The sequence below is a fragment of the Lutra lutra genome, chromosome 18 (assembly GCF_902655055.1).
Source record: "Lutra lutra chromosome 18, mLutLut1.2, whole genome shotgun sequence".
NCBI classification, from domain to species: Eukaryota; Metazoa; Chordata; class Mammalia; order Carnivora; family Mustelidae; genus Lutra; species Lutra lutra.
In genome coordinates this window covers 16,688,367-16,705,922 of record NC_062295.1, presented here as the reverse complement: position 1 = coordinate 16,705,922, position 17,556 = coordinate 16,688,367, and the positions used below count along the sequence as shown (strand labels likewise).

Genomic DNA, 17,556 nt, shown 5'->3' with positions numbered 1-17,556 from the left:
TCTATCTATCTATCATCTATCTATCTATTATCCATCTATTTATTTATTTTGGGGGGAGAAGCCATTTTATAACCTCTTCCACCAGCAATGATCAACCTCAGTTTGCTTAACAGCGTCACCAAGTGGACAATGGAGCTGCTATACCAAGCTGCACCCTGCTGAGCCCTCCTGGTGCATCTCCACTAGGACAAATCCACCAAAGAATTGGAGCAGCAGACCCCTCACCCAGAAGACTAGCACAAACCTCTCCATGCACCAACATTATTGATTATAGAATGTGACAAAGCTTCAGTTTTGTGGGAAACAGGATCTAGCTTCTTTTGGGTTTTTGTTTGTTTTCTGAACAATTTTTAAATTTTAAATTTTTGTTTTTTAAATTTTTAAAATTTAAATTTTTGTTTTTTAAATTTTTAAATTTTGTTTTATTGTATTTTTTGTTATTTTTTAATTTTTATTTTTTCTTTCTTTTTTTTTCTCAAGATTGTCTCAACAAGCAGACCAAAACATACCTAGCTTCTTTTATTTATTTATTTTTAATTAAAAATTTTTTCTTTTCTTTCTTTCTTTCTGACCTCCAAAATGACAAGATGGAGGAATTCACCCCTAAAGAAAGACCAGGAAGATGTGATGGCTAGAGATTTAATCAATACAGATATAAGTAAGATGTCTGAAATAGATTTTAAAAGAACAATTATAAGGATACTAGATGGACTTTCAAAAGCATAGAAGACACCATAGAATCCTTTATTACAGAGATAAAGGAGCTAAAATCCAGTCAAGCCTAAATTAAAAATACAAACCCAAATGGATGCCATAACAACAAGGATGGATGAATCAGAGGAATGAATCAGTATTATAGAAGATATAACTATGAAAAAATGAAGTTCAAAAGAAGAGAGGAAACAAAGGTAATGGATTATGAAAGTAGACTTCAGGAACTCAGAGACTTATTAAAATGGAATAACATTCACATCATAGGTGTCCCAGAAGATGAAAAGTGAGAAAAAGGGGGAGAAGGTTAACTTGAGAAAATTATAGCTGACAACTTCCCTAATCTGGGGAAGGACGCAGACCTCAAAATCCAAGAAGTACAGAGAACTCCCATTAAATTCAACAAAATATGGCCATCACCAAGGCATATCATAGTCAAATTCACAAATACACAGATAAGGAAAGAATCCTGAAAGCAGCATGGGGAAAAAAAAGTCCTTGGCCTATAAGGGAATATGAATCAGATTTGTAGCAGGGCTTGTTCAATATTCACAATCAATCAACCCGTTACAACACATTAATACAAGAAAGGATAAGAATCAAATGAGCCTCTCAAAAGATGCAGAAAAAGCATTTGACAAAATACAGTATCCATTCTTGATAAAAACCCTCAACAAAGTAGAGATAGAAAGAATGTACCTCAACATCACAAAGGCCATATATGAAAGACCTACAGCTAGCGTCATGATACTCTATGTAGAAAACCTAAAAGACCCCACCAAAAAATTGCTAGAACTAATACACAAATTCAATAAAGTCCAGGATATAAAGTCAATACATGGAAATCTGTTGCATTTCTATACACCAATAATGAGGCAGGAAAAAAGAAAACAAGAAAATCCTGTTTACAACTGCACTAAACTGAATAAGATACTTAGGAATAAGCCTAACAAAAGAAGTAAAAGATCTGTACTCTGAAAACTATGGAACACTTGTGAAAGAAATTGAAGAGGACACAAAGAAATGGAAAAGCATTCCATACTCATGGATTGGAGGAACAAACACTGTTAAAACATCTATACTACCCAAAGCAATATACACATTTAATGCAATCTCTATCAAAATGCCACCAGCATGTCTCAGAGAGCTAGAACAAACCACCCTAAAATTTGCATGGAAACAGAAAAGAGCCCAAAGAGTTAAAATGATTGTGAAAAAGAAAAACAAAACTGGAGGCATCATGACTCCAGATTTCAAGCTATATTTTAAAACTGTAGTCATCAACACAGTATGATACTGGCACAAAAACAGACATATAGACCAATGGAACAGAATAGAAAAGTCATAAATGGACCCATATGACTATATGGTCAACCAATCTTTGACAAAGCAGGAAAGAATATCCAGTGGACAAAAGACAGTCTCTTCAACAAATGGTAATGGGAAAACTGGACAGTCACATGCAGAAAAATGAAACTGGACCACTTTCTTACACCGCATACAAAAATAAATTCAAAATGGATAAAGACCTAAATGGGAGACAAGAAACTATCAAAATACGAGAGGAAAATACAGGCGGCAACCTCTTTGACCTTGGCTGTGGCTGAGAAATGGAAACAAAAGTACTGGGACTTCATCAAGGTAAAAAGCTTCTGCACAGCAAAGGAAACAATCAACAAAACTAATAGGCAGCCTACAGAATGGGAGAAGATATTTGCAAATTCATACCTGATAAAGGGTTAGTATCTAAAATCTATAAAGAATATATCAAACTCACCACCCCAAAAGCAAATAATCAATTCAAGAAGTGGGCAGAAGACATGAATAGACACTTTTCCAAAAAGACATCCAGATGGAAAACACATGAAAAAATGCTCAACAACACTCATCATTGGGAAAATACAAATCAAAGCCATGATGAGATACCACATCACACCTATCGAAATGGCTAAAATTAACAATACAGGAAACAACAGATGCTGGTGAGGATGTGAAGAAAATGGAACCCTCTTTCCTTTAGGTGGGGAGGCAAACTGGTGTAGCCACTCTGGACAACAGTATGGAGGTTCCTTAAAAATAGAAATACCCTATGATTTAGCTATTGCACTACTAGGTATTTACACAAAAGATATACAAATACAGATTCAGAAGGGCACATGAACCCCAATGTTCACAGCAGCATTATCAACAATAAACTATGGAAAGAGCCCAAATGTCCTCGACTGATGAATGGATGGAGATGATGTGGTATAAATACACAATGGAATACTACCCAGCCATCAAAAAGAATGAAACCTTGCCATTTTCAATGTGGATGGAGCTAGAGTGTATTATGCTAAGTAAAGTAAGTCAGTCAGAGAAAGACAAATAGCATATGACTTCATTCATATGTGGAATTTAAGAAACAAAACAGATGAATATTTGGGAGGGGGAGGGGAAAGGAAAAAGAGGCAGGAAAATAAACAATAAAAGACTCTTAAGGATAGAGAACAAACTGAGGGCTGATAGAGGGAGGTGGGTGGGGGATAGGGTAGATGGGTGTGGGTTTTAAAGAGGGCACTTGTTATAAGCACTGGGTGTTGTATGTAAGTGATGAACCACTGAATTCTATTCCAGAAACCAATATTGCACTATATGTTAATTAAAATTTAAATAAAGATTTGAAAGAAAAAAAATGGACAGAGGCCCTAAATAGAAAGACAACCCAGATACCATGGTGTTGGCCTATGGTTTTTAAACTGTAGTTCGCAGTGGTAGGTAAAGCACCTATTGTGCAGTTAATGGCTTTAAATAGTATTGATTGATTCATTCATTCATCTGAGAACTATTTTGAGTATCTATTTTGTGACACCATTTGTGGCATCAAGTATTGTCAGCGAACAAAACAAACTTGGTCTCTGTCCTTAAGGAGTTTGTTCTAGCTGTATTCACAAAGGAAGTTTCTCACTATAACTTTTCTCCCTATGTAGCTTGCCTAGAATAGACAAAAGAACATTTGCTTGAATAGCCAACAGGCAATTTCTTATTATAAATTTTGCTTATTATAACTTATTTATCATAAATCAAGTGGCATTTTAATTTATAAAAGTTTTCTGCAAACCTAAATCATGTGAATAAATTACACCAAGTCAATTCTGAGACACTGACAATATTAAAACACTGAGCCTGAGAGAACGAAGTTTAGACATAGCTCTGTCATAACCTTACCAGAAAAAGGACATTTTGGGAAATCTTTTGAAAGATAGTCAGCCTATTTTGCCTAGTGACAGCCTGAACTCCCTTGACATATTCATTTTGAACTTTTCTTTTTTTTTTTACAGTGCAAGAAACCAAACAAATCATGCATCAATTAAACAAATTATGAAAACATGGTTAGGTTAAAGATTTTAAGTAATTTCTAGTATAGATTTCAAGTTGAACTAGTACTTTTCCTATGACAACATAGATATTCTTTTTCTTGACTAACTCTTAAACATCTACCACAAAGACACATGTATCAAGGCCCAAGCCCAAAATCTTTACTCTCAGCTGAATATATATAAATGCATTAACATAAAATAGTAACATAGTTGAAAAAATCCGTAACTGTGATTATTTCATTCCAATAAGAAGAGGGTGGAGTTTGCTCTACAACTGACAATTTAGGGGTGGAAACTTGTTATTTTTTTTAAAGGTCATTATCACTCACTTATTGAAGACTTCTTCCATGGTAGTGATTGAAGCACCAAAGTTGGCAATGCCCAGCTCTTTTTGGTTTTTTTCTAGGTCATTAATCAGAGCTTCAAACCTGAAAGGAGAGGAAGAAGAGAAGAAGGAACTAGCACTAGTCTAGATACATTTTCTTTTCTGCTGTTGTTCATTTTATATTCTAGCAAATTGAATTTTTAAAATATATGAACACTTTCAGTTAATATTTAATTTTATTTCCAAATGTATTCCTCCCTATTGTTCTCTTAAAAGTTTTTATTGTGAAAAATATAAGAAACATTACATGTATTATTTCATCAATTCAAGCAGCATTAAGCACATTCGCAACCATTACCACCATCCATTTCCAGAACTATCTATCCTAAGATCCTAGACTAAAATTCTGTACCCATTAAACAGTAATTTTCTATTCCTTCCTTAAGCTTCACTTTTACTTTCTGTCAATTTGAGTTTTCCTAAGTGTATCCTATAAAATGGAATCCTTTTGTGGCTGACTTATTTCACTTAGCATAATTCTTTCTAATTCAAATCTCTTGTAGAATGTATAAGAATTCATTCCTTTTTAAGGCTGAATAATAATCATTGTATGGATAATACAACATGTGGCTTATCCATTTATTTGTGGGACATTTGGGTATATTTTATCATTTGGATTTTATGAATAATGCTGTTATGAGCAATGGTGTGCAAACACCTGTTCAAGTTCTTACTTTCAATTTTTGTTGGTATATACCTAGAAGTGGAATTGCTGAATCATATGGTAAGTCTATGTTTAACCTTTAAAAAAAAAGATTTATTTATTTATTTGAGAGAGAGAGAGAGAGAGAGAGAGAGAAGAGTGAGCAGGGGGGTAGGAGGCAGAGGGAGAGGGAGAGAAACAGACTCCCTGCTTCCCTACACAGGGCTCACCCCAGGACCCTGTGATCATTACCTGAGCCGAAATCAAGAGTCAGCCACTTGTTCTATTCACTGGTCTAACATCTATCTATCTATCTATTTATCTATCTATCTATCTATATAGATAGAGGTATATATATACATATATAATTTTTCTTTTTTTTCCACTTTCTTCTCCCCCTGGTTTTGGGTCTCTTCTGATTTGGTTAGTGTATATTTTTATGGAGTCATTGCTACCTTTTTAGTATCTTGTTCCCTCATTCATCTGTTCTTATCTGGATAAAATGATGAGGCAGAAAAGCTCACCACAAAAAAAGACCAAGAGGCAGTACCAATGGCTAGGGGTTTAATCAATACAGACATTAGTAATATGTCAGAACTAGAGTTCAGAATGATGATTATCAATGTGCTAGCTGGGCTTGAAAAAAGTATGGAAGATATTAGAGAATCCCTTTCTGGAGAAATAAAATCCCTTTCTGGAGAAATAAAAGAACTAAAGTCTAACCAAGTTGAAATAAAAAAAGCTATTAATGAGGTGCAATAAAAAATGGAGTCTCCTACTTCTTTTACTCAAAAATGAGGCAGAAGAGAGAATTAGTGATATAGAAGACCAAATTATGGAGAATAAAGAAACTGAGCAAAAGAGAGACAAACAACTTCTGGACTATGAAGGGAGAATTCAAGAGATAAATGATACCATAAGATGAAACAATATTAGAATAATTGGGATCCAAGAAGAAGAGAGGGGCAGAAGGTATATTGGAGCAAATTACAGCAGAGAATTTCCCTAATTTGGCAAAAGGAGCAAGCATCAAAATCCAGGAGGCACAGAGAACCCCCCTCAAAATCAATAAAATTAGGTCCACACCTTGTCATTTAACAGTAAAACTTACAGGTCTCAGTGACAAAGAGAAAAATCCTGAAAACAGCTCAGGACAAGAGGTCTGTAAAATACAATTGTAGAAATATTAGATTGGAAGCAGACCTATCTACAGAGACCTAGCAGGCCAGAAAGGACAAGATAAAAGGATATTCTTGTGTCCTAGCTGGATACAAGAATACTGTATCCAGCTAGGCTATCACTGAAAATAGAAGGAGAGATAAAAAGCTTCCAGGGCAAATAAAAATTAAAAGAATTTGCAAACATCAAACCAGCCCTACAGGAAATATTGAAAGGGGTCCTCTAAGCAAAGAGAATGCCTAAAAGTAGTAGATCAGAAAGCAACAAGGACAGTATACAGTAAGTCACCTTATAGGCAATTGAATGGCACTAAATTTGTATCTTTCAATAGTTACCCTGAGTGTAAATGGGCTAAATGTCTCAATCAAAAGACATAAGGTATGAGAATGGATAGAAAAATAAAACCCATCAATATGCAGTCTACAAGAAACTCATTTTAGACCCAAAGACACCTCCAGATTTAAAGTGAGGGGGTGGAAAACAATTTACCATGCTAATGGACATCAAAGGAAAGCTGAGGTGGCAATCCTTATATCAGATAAATTTGATCTTAAGCCAAAGACTATAATAAGAGATGGGGAAGGACACTATATCATACTCAAAGGGTCTGTCCAATAAGAAGATCTAACCATTTTAAATATCTATGCCCCTAACACGGGAGCAGCCAACTATATAAACCAATTAATAACAAAATCAAAGAAACACATTGACAATAATACAATAATAGTAGGGATAGTAGGGGACTTTAACACCCCTATCACTGAAATGGACAGAGCATCCAAGCAAAAGATCAACAAGGAAATAAAGGTCTTAAAAGACACACTGGACCAGATGGACATCACAGATATATTCAGAACATTCCATCCCAAAGCAACAGAATACACAGTCTTCTCTAGTGCACATGGAACATTCTCCAGAATAGATCACATCCTGGGTCACAGATCAGGTCTCAACCGGTATCAAAAGTTTGGGATCATTCCCTGCATATTTTGAGACCACAATGCTCTGAAACTAGAACTCAATCACAAGAGGAAAGTTGGAAAGAACTCAAATACATGGAGGCTAAAGAGCATCCTACTGAAGAATGAATGGGCCAACCAGGAAATTAAAGAAGAATTGAAAAAATTCCTGGAAACAAATGAAAATGAAAACACAACTGTTCAAAATATGTGGGACACAGTGGGACACAGCAAAGGTGGTCCTGAGAGGAAAATATATAGTGATACAGCCTTTCTCAAGAAACAAGAAAGGTCTCAAGTACACAACCTAACCCTACACCTAAAGCAGCTGGAGGAAGAACACAAAGAAAGCCCAAATTCAGCAGAAGAGAAATAATAAAGATCAGAGCTGAAAGCAATGAATGAAATAGAAACCAAAAGAACAGTAGAACAATCAATGAAAGGAGGAGCTGGTTCTTTGAAAGAATGAATACGATTGATAAACCCCTGGCCAAACTTATCAAAAAGAAAAGAGAAGGACTCAAATAAATAAAATTATGAATGAAAGAGGAGAGATCACAACAAACACCAAAGAAATACAAACAATTATAAGAACATATTTTGGGGTGCCTGGGTGGCTCAGTGGGTTAAAGCCTCTGCTTCAGCTCAGGTCATGGTCCCAGAGTCCTGGGATCGAGCCCCGCTTCGGGCTTTCTGCTCAGCGGGGAGCCTGCTTCCTCCTCTCTCTCTCTGCCTGCCTCTCTGCCTACTTGTAATCTCTGCCTGTCAAATAAATAAATAAAATCTTAAAAAAAAAGAACATATTTTGAGCAACTATACGCCAGCAAATTTGACAATCTGGGAAGAAATGGATGCATTCCTAGAGACATATAAAATACCAGAGCTGAACCAGGAAGAAACAGAAAACCTGAAAAGACCCATTAACCAGTCAGGAGATTGAAGCAGGCATCAAAAATCTCCCAACAAACAAGAGCCCTGGGCCAGACAGCTTCCCAGGGGAATTCTACCAAACATTTAAAGAAGAATTAATACATACTCTCCTAAAACTGTTCCAAAAAATAGAAATGGAAGGAAAACCTCCAAACTCATTTTATGAGGTCAGCATTACCTGCATCCCAAAACCAAAGAACCCATCAAATAGAATTACAGATCAATATTCCTGATGAAGATGGATGCAAAAATTCTCACCAAAATACTAGCCAATAGGATCCAACAAGTCATTAAAAGTATTATTCACAACAACCAAGTGGGATTTATTCTGAGGCTGCAAGGTTGGTTCAACATCTGCAAATCAATCAATGTGATACAATACATTAATAAAAGAAAGAACAAGAACCATATGTTACTCTCAATAGATGCTGAAAAAGCATTTGACAAAGCAAGCATCGCTTCCTGATCAAAACTCTCCACAGTGTAGGCATAGAGGGTAGATTCCTCAATATCATCAAAGCCATCTATGAAAAACCCACAGCGAATATCATTCTCAATGGGGAAACACTGAGAGCTTTTCCCCTAAGGTCAGGAACACGGCAGGGCTGTCTACTGTCACCACTGCTATTCAACATAGTACTCGAAGTCCTAGCCTCATCAATGAGACAACAAAAAGAAATAAAAGGCATCTGAATTGGCAAAGAAGAAGTCAAACTCTCACTCTTTGCTGCTGATATGATACTTTATGTGGAAAGCCCAAAAGAGTCCATCCAAAACTGCTAGAACTCATATAGGAATTCAGTTAAAGTGTCAGGTTATACAATCAATGTGCAGAAATCAGTTGCATTTCTATACCAACAGCAAGACAGAAGACAGAGAAATTAAGGAGTCAATCCCATTACAACTGTATCCGAAACCATAAGATACCTAGGAATAAACCTAACTAAAGAGGCAAAGAATCTGTATTCAGAAAACTATAAAGTCCTCATGAAAGAAACTGAGGAAGACACAAAGTGAAGGAAAATGTTCCATACTCATGGATTGGAAGAACAAATATTGTGAAAATGTCTATTCTACCTAAAGCAACCTACACATTTAATGCAATCCCTATCAAAATCCCATCCATTTTTTTCATAGAAATAGAACAAACAATCCTAAAATTTATATAAAACCAGAAAATTTCTGACCTCGAATAGCCAAAGGAATATTCAAAAAGAAAGCCAAAGTTGGTGGCATCACAATTCCAGACTTCCGGCTCTATTACAAAGCTGTCATCATCAAGACAGTATGGTACTGGCACAAAAACAGACACATAGATCAATGGAACAGAATAGACAGCCCAGAAATGGACCATTAACTCTATGTCAGCTAACCTTTGACAAAGCAGGAAAGAATGCTCAATGGAAAAAAGACAGTCTCTTCAACAAATGGTGTTGGGAAAATTGGACAGCCACATGTAGAAAAATAAAACTAGACCATTTTCTTACACCACACACAAAAATAGACTTCAAATGGATGAAAGACCTCATTGTGAGAAAGGGATCCATCCAAATCGTTGAGGAGAACACAGACAACAACCTCTTCAAACTCAGCTGCAGCAACTTCTTCCTAGAAACCTCACCCAAGGCAAGGGAAGCAGGGCAAAAATCAACTATTGGGACGTCATCAAGATCAAAAGCTTTTGCACAGCCAAGGAAACAATCAACAAAACCAAAAGACAACTGATAGAATGGGAGAAGATATTTGCAAACGACATATCAGATAAAGGGCTAGTATCCAAAAATCTATAAAGAACTTATCAAACTCAATACCCAAAGAACAAATAATCCAATCAAGAAATGGGCAGAGGACATGAACAGACATTTCTGCAAAGAAGACATCCAGATGGCCAACAGACACATGAAAAAGTGCTCCACATCACTTGGCATCAGGGAAATACAAATCAAAACCACAAATATACCACCTTATGCCAGTCAGAATGGCTAACATTAACAAGTCAGGAAATGATAGATGCTAGCAAGGATGCGGAGAAAGGGGAACCCTCCTACACTGCAAGCTGGTGCAACCACTCTGGAAAACAGCATGGAGGCTCCTCAAATAGTTGAAAATAGAGCTACCCTATGACCCAGGAATTGCACTACTGGGTATTTACCCTAAAGATACGAATGTAGTGATCTGAAGGGGCACGTGCAGCTGAATGTTTATAGCAGCAATGTCCACAATAGCCAAACTATGGAAAGAATCTAGATGTCCATCAACAGATGAATGGATCAAGAAGATGTGTGTGTGTGTGTGTGTGTGTGTGTGTGTGTGTGTGTGTATAATGGAATACTATGCAGCCATCAAAAGAAATGAAATCTTGCCATTTGCGACAATGTGGATGGAACTAGAGGGGGTTATGCTTAGTGAAATAAGTCAATTAGAGAATGACAACTATCATAGCTCCCTGATGTGAGGAAGTTGAGAGGCAATGTGGAGGTTTTTGGGGGTAAGAAAAGAATAATTGAAACAGGATGGGATCAGGAGGGAGACAAACCATAAGTGACTCTTAATCTCAGAAAACAAACTGAGGGTTGCTGGGTTAGGTGGATAGGGAGAGGGTGGTTGGGTTATGGACATTGGGGAAGGTATGTGCTATGCTGAGTGCTGTGAAGTGTGTAAACCTGGCGATTCATAGATGTGTACCCCTGGGGCTAATCGTACATTATATGTTAATAAAAATTTTTTAAAAATAATACTTATATCAGGGGCGCCTGGGTGGCTCAGTGGGTTAAAGCCTCTGCATTTGGCTCAGGTCATGATCCCAGGATCCTGGGATCGAGCCCCGCATCAGGCTCTCTGCTCACTTGGCAGGGAGCCTGCTTGCTCCTCTCTCTCTGCCTGCCTCTCTGCCTACTTGTGATCTCTGTCTGTCAAATCAATCAATCAACCAATAAATAAAATCTTTAAAAAAAATAATACTTATATCAGATAACTTGACTTTAAAACAAAGACCATAACAAGATACAAAGAAGCACACTATATAATCATAAAGGGGACAATCCCCAAAGAAGACATAATAATTGTAAATATTTATGTATCCAACATGGGAGCACAGAAATATATAAATGATTAATAATACATATAAAGGAACTATTAAAAATAATACATTAACAGTAGGGGACTTTAACACCCCAATTACATCAATTGACATATTATCTAAACAGAAAATAAACCAAGGAAACAAGGGCTTTGAATGACCCAGATGGACTTAACAGATATATTCAGAACATTCTATCCTAAAACAGAATACACATTCTTTTCAAGAGCACAAGAAACATTCTCCAGAATAACTCACATATTAGGTCACTAAACAGGCCTCAACAAATACAAAAAGATAAAATCATACCATGCATATTTTCCACCACAACACTATGAAACTAGAAGTCAAAAAAAAAAAGAAAAAATAATCTGGACAGGGCACAAATACATGGAGTTTAAACAACATGCTACTAATCAATGAATGGGTCAACCATGAAATAAAATAAGAAATAAAAAGTACATGAAAATGAAAACATGATGGTCCAAAACCTTTGGGGTGCATCAAAAGCAGTGCTAAGTGGGAAGTATACAGCAATACTAGTTTACATCAAGAAACAAGAACAATCTCAAATAAACAACCTAACTTTACACCTAAAGGAGTTAGAGAAAGAAAAAAACCAAGCCTAAAGACAGCAGAAGAAGGGAAATAATAAAGCTTAGAGCAGAAATAAATGATACAGAAGCTAAAAATAATAGATCAATGAAACCGTTCCTGGTTCTATGAAAAAAATTAATAAAATTGATAAACCTCTCACCAGACTTAACAAAAAGAAAAAAGAAGGGACTCAAATAAATAGAATCACAAATGAGAGAGGAGAAATAACCAACACCACAGAAATACAATCTTTTTTTCATTAATCAATAAATTTTGTTCATTCTTCAAATTTTTATTTATATTCCAATTAGTTAACATATGGTATAATATTAGTTTAATGTGCAGGATTTAGTGATTTATCACTTACGTACAACACTCAGCATTCATCACAAGTGCACTCCTTAATACCCATCACCGATTTAACCCATTCTCCTGCCCACCTCTCCTCCAGTAACCCTCAGTTTGTTCTCTGTAGTTAAGAGTGTGTTTCTTGGTTTGCCGCTCTTTTGTTTCCCCACTACGTTCATATGTTTTGTATCTTAAAATTCACAAGTAAGTGAAATGATATGGTATTTTTCTTTCTCCAACTTATTTTGCTTAGCATAATAACCTCTAGTTCCATCCACCTCATTGGAAATGACAAGATTTCATTCTTTTTATGGCTGAGCAGTATTCCATTATGCACAAACACATACACACACACACACACACACACACACACACATAACCACCTTTTCACCTTTTCTTTATCCATTCATCAGTCAATGGACACCTGGACTCTTTTCATATTTTGACTATTGTGGACATTGCTGCTATAAACATTGGGGAGCAGGTACCCCTTTGAATCACTATGTTTCTATCCTTTGGATAAATACCTAATAGTACAATAGCTGGGGCATAGGTTTTTTTCATGAGCATTTTTTTCATGTGTCTGTTAACAATCTGGATGTCTTCTATGGAGAAATGTTTGTTCATGTCTTCTGCCCATTTCTTGACTGGATTATTTGGTTTTTTGGATGTTGAGTTTGTTAAGTTCTTTATAGAGCTTGGACACTAGCTCTTTATGTAATATTTGTGAATATCTTCTCCCATTCCATAGGTTGTCTTTTAGTTTTGTTGACTGTTTCCTTTGCTGTGTAGAAGATTTTTATCTTGATGAGGTCCCAATAGTTCATTTTTGCTTTTGTTTCCCTTGCCTTCCCAGATGTGTCATGCCAGAAGTTACTGTAGCTGAGGTCAAAGAGGTAGCCACCTGTGTTCTCCTCTAGGATTTTGATTTCCATTTTGAATTTATTTTTGTGTCTGGTGTAAGAAAGTGGTCCAGTTTCATTCTTCTGCATGTGGCTGTCCAATTTTTTCAACACCATTTGTTGAAGAAACTGTCTTTTTTCCATTGGGTTTTCTTTACTTTTTGTCAAAGATTAGTTGACTAGAGAGTTGAGGGTCTATTTCTGAGTTCTCTGTTTTATTGTTCTATGTGTCTGTTTTGTGTCAGTACCATACTGTCTCGATGATTGGTGTTCTGTAATACAGCTTGAAGTCTAGAATTGTGATGCCTCCAGCTTTGGTTTTCTTTTCCAACATTCCTTTCTCTCTCCTTCTATTCTGAATGAGAGCCTTGCTGGCTAAAGTATTCTTGGGTGCATATTTCCCCCCGTTTAGTACATTGACAATATCATACCAGTCCTTTCTGGCCTGCCAGGTCTCTGTGGACATGTCTGCTGCAGCCTTATGTGTCTACCATTGTACGTTAAGGACCTCTTGTCCAAACGGCTTTCAGGATTTTCTCTTTATCTTTGTAATTTGCAACTTTCACTATAGTATGTTGAAGTGTTGATGTATTTTTGTTGATTTTACTTTGTGCCTCTTGGAGTTGAATGCCTGTTTCCTTCCCCAGATTAGGGACATTCTCAGCTATAACTTGGGTAAATAAACCTTCAGCCCCTTTTCCTACTCTTCATCTATAATATTCATATTCACTTCATGGAATTGCCGAGTTCTTTAAAGATTTTTTTTTTTTATTTGACAGAGAGATCACAAGCAGGCAGAGAGGCAGGCAGAGAGAGAGGAGGAAGCAGGCTCCCCGAGAGAGCAGAGAGCCCGATGCGGGGCTCGATCCCAGGACTCCGAGATCATGACCTGAGCCGAAGGCAGCGGCTTAACCCACTGAGCCACCCAGGCGCCCCCACGAGTTCTTTAAATCTACCTTCATGATCTAATAGTTTTCTTTCCTTCTTCTTTTCAGCTTCCTTATTTTCCATAATTTTGTCTTCTAGATCACTGATTCACTCTTCTGATTTGTTCATTTTGTTTTTATGGTCTCCACTTGGAACTGCTTCTTGGTAATAGCATTTTTAATTTCAGTCTGACTAGATATTAGTTCTTTTATCTCTATAGTAAGTGATTCCCCAGTGTCTTCTATGCTTTTTTCAACTCAGCTAGTATCTTCATAATCACATTAAATTCTAGTTCAGACATTTTATTTATATCTATATTGATTAAATCCCTGGCTGTACTACTTCCTGTTCTTACTTTTATTATTATTTTTTGAAGATTTATTTATTTGTCAGGAAGGGGGAGAACACAAGCAGGTAGAGCAGCAGGCAGATCCACAGAGAGGCACAGGCTCCCTGCTGAGCAAGGAGCCCAATGCAAGGTCCTGGGATCACGATCTGAGCCGAAGGCAGCAGCTTAACCAACTGAGCCACCCAGGCATCCCCTGTTCTTACTTTTAGGACAAATTTTTCCATCTTGTCATTCTGTCTAGAAAAGAATAAAGAGAAAGAAAAAAAAACTGGATACTGCGTGTGTTTTGGTGTGTTTGTTATAATAAACTAGATCCCAAAAGAAGAAAGAAAGAAAAATGGTGAATATGGAGCTGAAAATTCATACCCCCCACCCCTAACTCTTCAGTGAGCCTTCAAGGAAAAGCAATCACTCTTGTCTCCCCAGTTTCCATCAGAACTCTCTGTTCACTTGGCCTGTGACTGAGGGTTTTTATCTCAGGCATGCAAGTTTCAAAACTCTAAACTTTAAGGACTCCCCCCATGTGAACCTGCATTCTTCATTCTCTTCATCCTGAGGAAGGTCTTGCCATGCTTCTGCCTTTTGCCGGACCCATCTCAGGAAAGCAGTCACAGAAATGCACAGCAGTTTGCAGTTTACGGCAACACAGAGCAGAAAGCTGGCACCTAGACTCACTGTTCTCAGCTGGCTTCCATGCTCTTATGCTTGGTAACTCTGGCACTCAGGCACCATCTGTTCTTCTTGTTACCCCAGGAAACCTCAGACCACATTGTCACACCTGGGATTCCACCCTGCTTCACTACCTGAGCTCCTTTAAGCCAGGCACATCCCTTATCATAGCAAACTTCTAAAAGCTCCAATTCTACACTCTACTGCTTGCAAAACTTTGAGGTAGCCTCATTAGGCAGGCTTTCTTCCCTGCACCATATTCTCAGCTACATCACACTGCAACTTCTACCTTCCAAAGGATGTTTGCTTTTCTACTTGTAGATTTGCAACATTTGTTTTCTCAGATCTCTAATTGGTTTCTCAGGTGTCCAGAATTATGTAACTATCTAGTTGTGTTTGAAAGATGGGACAAACTTAGGGTCCCACTACTCCTCTGCCATCTTAACTCCTCTCACCACATCTTTATCCATTCATCTGTCAGTGGATATTGGGGTATTTCCATAATTTGGCTATTGTTGATAGTGCTGCTATAAACATGAAGGGGAGCATGTATTCCTTGGAGTTAATGTTTTGTATTCCTTGCATATGTGGAATTTAAAAGACAAAGAAACAAATGAATAATGAGCAAAAAAAAAGGAGGCAAATCAAGAAACGGACTCAACTATAGAAAGCAAACTGATGGCTACCAGAGGGGATATTGTTAGAGTGACAGGTTAAATAGGTGATGGAGTTTAAGGAGTACACTTGTTGTGATAAGCACTGGGTATAAGTGTTGAATCAGTATGTTATATACCTGAAACTAATACTACACTGTATGTTAACTGGAATTTAAATAAACACTTAAAAAATCAAATAAGCTTTGTGTGAACTTAAACTTATGAGGAAATCCTTTTGTTCAATGAGAGAAGTCTTCAGCTACAAAATTTTCAAATCTAGTCAGCAACAGACAGCTGAAATTGGACATCTGGCTTATTGGCAAAATATTACTCACTAAGTTTGCTAAACATAGAAAATTAAAAATGATTTCTGGTCACCCAAATCATCCATATAAAACTTTGATTCTTTACCTCTGTATGTATTCTTTGGATAGGAAAAATGATAGTTCAGCTCCAGTAAAGTTTTCCACAGTGGCTTCTGGAATATAAGAGTGAATTATTTCTGAGATCTTTTCAACATCACAATGTGATTCCTTCTCCATGACTATGCGATATCCAGCACCTGAGAGAAATCATTTAAAAGACCACATGAAGCATTTTCATACTTTTTGATCTCCTTGTAATTCCAAACTTGGCTCTTCATGGTTCAAGTTACCTAGGTCCACAAAGAAGACATGGAATGTCATGAGATACTTTTTTATGACCCAAGGAAGGCTCACATCTAAAACTTTCAAATGCTACTCCAAGAACAAAGATATTGTATAAACATCAACTCCCTCTATAATTTTCTTAGTGTACAATAATAATTTAGTTATTATTGAAACAGTAGATGTATGAAAAAGTATGTATGTATGTATGTATGAAGAAAGATGCATGAAGAAAGTCCCCTATAATCTGGCTACCTATTACTCTTGAAACTGTAATTTTGACAAATATTTACTTATTATTACTGGTTGCTCAGCGTATATCAGGCATTAACTGGGCTTGAGGGATAGAGCAGCAAACAAAGCATATTAAAATTCTGCCTTCTTAAGAGCTACTTTCTAGTCAAAGGAAGCAGATAATAATGAAGAGGAATAAGTTAAAATATATACTGTGTTAGAAAAAAAATAAATCAGAAAAGGGATATAATAAGTGTTGAAAGAAACCTGAGAATAGGATTTTTGACTAGTGACTTTAAAGACATCAGGGAACTGTTACACTTAGTGTTTCCCCTATACAGAGAAATTATTTCTGGAATTAGAGGAAACCATCATTATTTTTAAATATATGTTTTTAAATGGTCATTCTATTTGCATTTGTTTCTTCTTAAGATTAAAAAAGTGAATACTGGGTTTTTAAGTATATATATATGTATCTGATATATATGTATATATATATCTTATCAGATAGTCTGGTTTATTTACTTGGCTTATTGAATGGAAGACATTATTACATTTTACAAAGAGGCAACTACATCTTAAGAGTAAAGTGATTTATCCATTATTTATTAGCTATTGGAACCAAAAACTACTTTTGCTTTACTTACAAATTGATAGGTGAATTGTTTTTCATTTCTCAGGAATCATGACACAATTGTCTCATGCTCTTGAAACTGAATAGAAAATGCCTCCTTTTGGAGAGAAGTGAGGTAGCTAGTGAGAGTTGAATGCTAACGCCAACATTTAATGTCTTATGCCATCAAGGAAGCAAACAAAAATCCTAGGCTTTTGATTAGGATGTAAGAAGTCAATTTAAGTATATTTAAAGTTTAGCATGTAAGAAGGGACTGGAATATTCCAAAGTATTAGACCTTTTAAAATACCTACTTATGCATTATGTACTATCTTATCAATAATTAGTAACATAAGTGTATGCTGTTAG

At 36.4% G+C, this 17,556-nt stretch overlaps 1 protein-coding gene across 1 annotated transcript in view; it reads right to left on the bottom strand.

Moving 5' to 3' along the window:
- LOC125090549 (phospholipid-transporting ATPase ABCA3-like) overlaps window positions 1-17,556 on the bottom strand; it is a 196,657-nt gene that overhangs the window by 90,850 nt on the left and 88,251 nt on the right. Inside the window, exons 16-17 of the mRNA XM_047713324.1 lie at window positions 16,105-16,255; window positions 4,400-4,498 (exon numbers count right to left, since the gene is read on the bottom strand). Coding sequence (XP_047569280.1) covers window positions 4,400-4,498; window positions 16,105-16,255 — 250 coding nt within the window. The remainder of the gene's footprint in view (window positions 1-4,399; window positions 4,499-16,104; window positions 16,256-17,556) is intronic.